This window comes from Procambarus clarkii, chromosome 14 (assembly GCF_040958095.1).
Source record: "Procambarus clarkii isolate CNS0578487 chromosome 14, FALCON_Pclarkii_2.0, whole genome shotgun sequence".
Lineage (NCBI taxonomy): Eukaryota > Metazoa > Arthropoda > Malacostraca > Decapoda > Cambaridae > Procambarus > Procambarus clarkii.
Genome location: NC_091163.1, coordinates 2,386,212 through 2,390,015, shown reverse-complemented (window position 1 = coordinate 2,390,015; position 3,804 = coordinate 2,386,212). Strand labels below are relative to the sequence as shown.

At 41.1% G+C, this 3,804-nt stretch overlaps 1 protein-coding gene across 1 annotated transcript; it reads right to left on the bottom strand.

The window, feature by feature from the left end:
• Nucleotides 1–232: 232 nt before the first annotated feature.
• Nucleotides 233–796, bottom strand: LOC123769846 (uncharacterized). The gene is made up of 2 exons (XM_069324626.1): nt 524–796; nt 233–484 (listed from the first exon to the last, which is right to left on the bottom strand). Exons 1-2 carry the CDS (start codon nt 794–796, stop codon nt 233–235), a joined length of 525 nt encoding a protein of 174 aa, XP_069180727.1.
• Between the last annotated feature and the right edge of the window lie 3,008 nt (nt 797–3,804).

Here is a 3,804-nt window from a genome sequence, read left to right as displayed (position 1 = left end):
GGTACCTTCGAGGCTCTTCAACAATCAGCATGTTGTCTGAACCAGTGTGTTGGAGACATGAAAATTGCATTGCAAATGAGCATGGCTCGTTCCCCCTCATTATCAGGGGAAAACTGCTTCGTACCTGAAAGCAATTTGAGACTGGTTAATGGTTACTGTCGGAGAGTGGGAACAGTTCCTTCCCTGCACGCTGTGGTTCCTTCTTTTCAGGCTGTGGTTCTTTCTCTATAAGCTATGATTCTTTCTCTGCAATCTGTGGTTCCTTCTCTTCAGGCTGTGGTTCCTTCTCTTCAGGCTGTGTTTCCTTCTCTTCAGGCTGTGGTTCCTTCTCTTCAGGCTGTGTTTCCTTCTCTTCAGGCTGTGGTTCCTTCTCTTCAGGCTGTGTTTCCTTCTCTTCAGGCTGTGGTTCCTTCTCTTCAGGCTGTGGTTCCTTCTCTTCAGGCTGTGGTTCCTTCTCTTCAGGCTGTGGTTCCTTCTCTTCAGGCTGTGGTTCTTTCTCTATAAGCTATGATTCTTTCTCTGCAATCTGTGGTTCCTTCTCTTCAGGCTGTGGTTCCTTCTCTTCAGGCTGTGGTTCCTTCTCTTCAGGCTGTGGTTCCTTCTCTTCAGGCTGTGGTTCCTTCTCTTCAGGCTGTGGTTCCTTCTCTTCAGGCTGTGGTTCCTTCTCTTCAGGCTGTGGTTCCTTCTCTTCAGGCTGTGGTTCCTTCTCTTCAGGCTGTGGTTCCTTCTCTTCAGGCTGTGGTTCCTTCTCTTCAGGCTGTGGTTCCTTGACACGGTAGATAACCACAATATACATAGCATGGGGTAAGACACAGGTGGAAACCTTGTACCCAAATGAGCCACAGAGTCGTTAGAAAGAACTCTTTCAGTGTCAGAGTTGTTAACGCATGGAAGTGATGTGGTGGAGGTTGACTCCGTATGCAGTGTACAATGTAGATATGCATAGCACCATAACACAAGCATAGCAATTTAACACATACAAAGCACCATAACACATACAAAGCACCTTAGCACAATAGTATACCGTAATACATGCATCACATCACAATTCCTTTATCAAAGAATATAAAAAATATATATTTTTTTATGCTGGGAATAAAATTTGAGGACAACAAAGCCTGAGTTTGTATAAAAATGTGTAATTTTGAGCAATTTTATCACAATTTGGTGTGCTTCTGTACAGTATAGGGAGATCTAGAGTGGCTGTTTGAGTTGATAACTAATTAAAACGTACTAATTGCTTACTAATCATCGTAACGAAGCAATCAATACTAAGCACTTGATACTATATGTTCTGTAGTTCCAATCGAGATTTCAGGTTTACTTGCTATCACTGTAAGAAAAATTATCAGTAATCATTTTTATAGTAACCATGCAAAATATTCATAATAATTTACAAATTGTAAATATATTTTTAATTAAAAATAATTTATAGATAAAAAAAACACTTTCACAGTATATATATGTGAGGTAGAGGGGGGGACATGCCTGTGATTTATAACCTTGGCAAATTGGTCTCGCGAAACTGGACAGGGATATATTTCCTGAGAGCTGTGCATAATATGCTCGGTGTATATACTGTTCCAGGGGGGGGGGGATGGGCTGAGGCTGCTAAGGGGCTAGAGGAAAGAGGTTAGTCTGTCTGACTCACGTAACTTCCCAGTCCATCGGTCCCTAAGATGAAGACCAGGTCATGCCCTCCACAGCAGGTCTATGCTCCCACCACCTGGAAGCCACTCGTCGCCCTGGGAGCCCTTCAGACACAGCACGGGAGAACTGCTACCAGCAATTTTAGCCTTGCCGCACAGAAGAGTGAAGGAAGACTCATATTTACCTTCACCAGCACTTCCTCTGAGTCTTGCCTGCCTTAACAAAGGGGTCACAGGTCCATCGTCCACACCTGTGTCTCAACTATTCATAAGGTCGTCAGCTGGGTTTATATCTCTGCACCTCAGCAGTGCAGTTCAGTGGATACACTCTATGTTGCCTGATAATGTTACGTGATGCTACTCTTCCAGTGTTAAAACAGGATTGCCAGCCTAGGGTACATTTCCATAAATATCTGTGTTGCTCCAACTCTGCCAGCCATTAGGATATTTTCACATGAATATACCGTTCATATATAATGATATAGTATCACTCGTGTATGCTCATACACATATATGGAGGCGCACATAAACTCGTCAGTAAAATTATATGAAATTTACGAATGAAAACTGCATTAAACATATATATAGAGTAGTACATAAATGGATATATGAAATAAATGATATAGAGAACGTCGGCAGCTCTCCTCTCGCCACCTCTGTCAGCTGTTCATATTTAAATGGGGGACTCGCACCCTCTTGAGGACACAGCACCGCTCCTGTGCCAGATAAGTCCACTACGGGCTCACCATAGCCCGTGCTACTTGGAACTTGTTCCGAGTAGCTGAATCTATAACAACAACAACCCTCTTGAGTTTTTACGGGCTATACATGCCCGTGCCACCTTTTGGGTGGCTTAACCTTCATCAATCACCCTCTTGAGGGGGCACGGGAGACATCTCCCGTCACGCAGGGTGCAGTCGCACCTCCACAGATCCCCAGTATCAGCTCTTGATACTGGTAATGGCTCAAAAGGGCCACCACTTACGGGCTATTCATGCCGTGCCACCTTTTGAGTGGCTTAATCTTCATCAATCAATCAATCAGCCAGTCTCCGTGGTGTAGTGGTAAGACTCGCCTGGCGTTCCACGAGCGCTATGTCATGGGTTCGTATCCTGGCCGGGGAGGATTTACTGGGCGCAAATCCTTAACTGTAGCCTCTGTTTAACGCAACAGTAAAATGTGTACTTGGATGAAAAAACGGTTCTTTGCGGCAGGGGATCGTATTCTAGGGACCTGCCCGAAACGCTACGCATACTAGTGGCTGTACAAGAATGTAACAACTCTTGTATATATCTATCTATCTAAAAAAAAAAAAAAAAAAAATCACCCTCTTGACAGGCGGAGGGGGGGAGGGCAACTCCATCAGCGTCGGCCGCCACTTCACCAAATACCAGACGTCTTCACACTGTGTTCTTCAAACAGTCGTAAATACTGACTGCTCTACAGCCTATTCCAAACTAATATAATAATAAATATACTAACGTTATACATACATATATATATATATATATATATATATATATATATATATATATATATATATATATATATATATATATATATATATATATATATATATATATATATATATATTTGTCGTACCTAGTAGCCAGAATGCACTACTATGCCAGAATTCAGCCTACTATGCAAGGCCCAATTTGCCTAATAAGCCAAGTTTTCATGAATTAAATTAATTGTTTTTTGACTACCTAACCTACCTAACCTAACCTAACCTAACCTAACTTTTTTCGGCTACCTAACCTAACCTATAAAGATAGGTTAGGTAGGGTCGGTTAGGTTCGGTCATATATCTACGTTAATTTTAACTCCAATAAAAAAAATTGACCTCATACATAATGAAATGGGTAGCTTTATCATTTCATAAGAAAATAATTAGAGAAAATATATTAATTCAGGAAAACTTGGCTTATTAGGCAAATCGGGCCTTGCATAGTAGGCTGAGAAGTGCGTTCTGGCTACTAGGTACGACATATACACACACACACACACACACACACATATATATATATATATGTATATATATATATATATATATATATATATATATATATATATATATATATATATATATTAGTATATTACTACTTTAGTTGAGATGTTTAGTACAAGCTACTCGAAGCTTGTACTAAAGAGG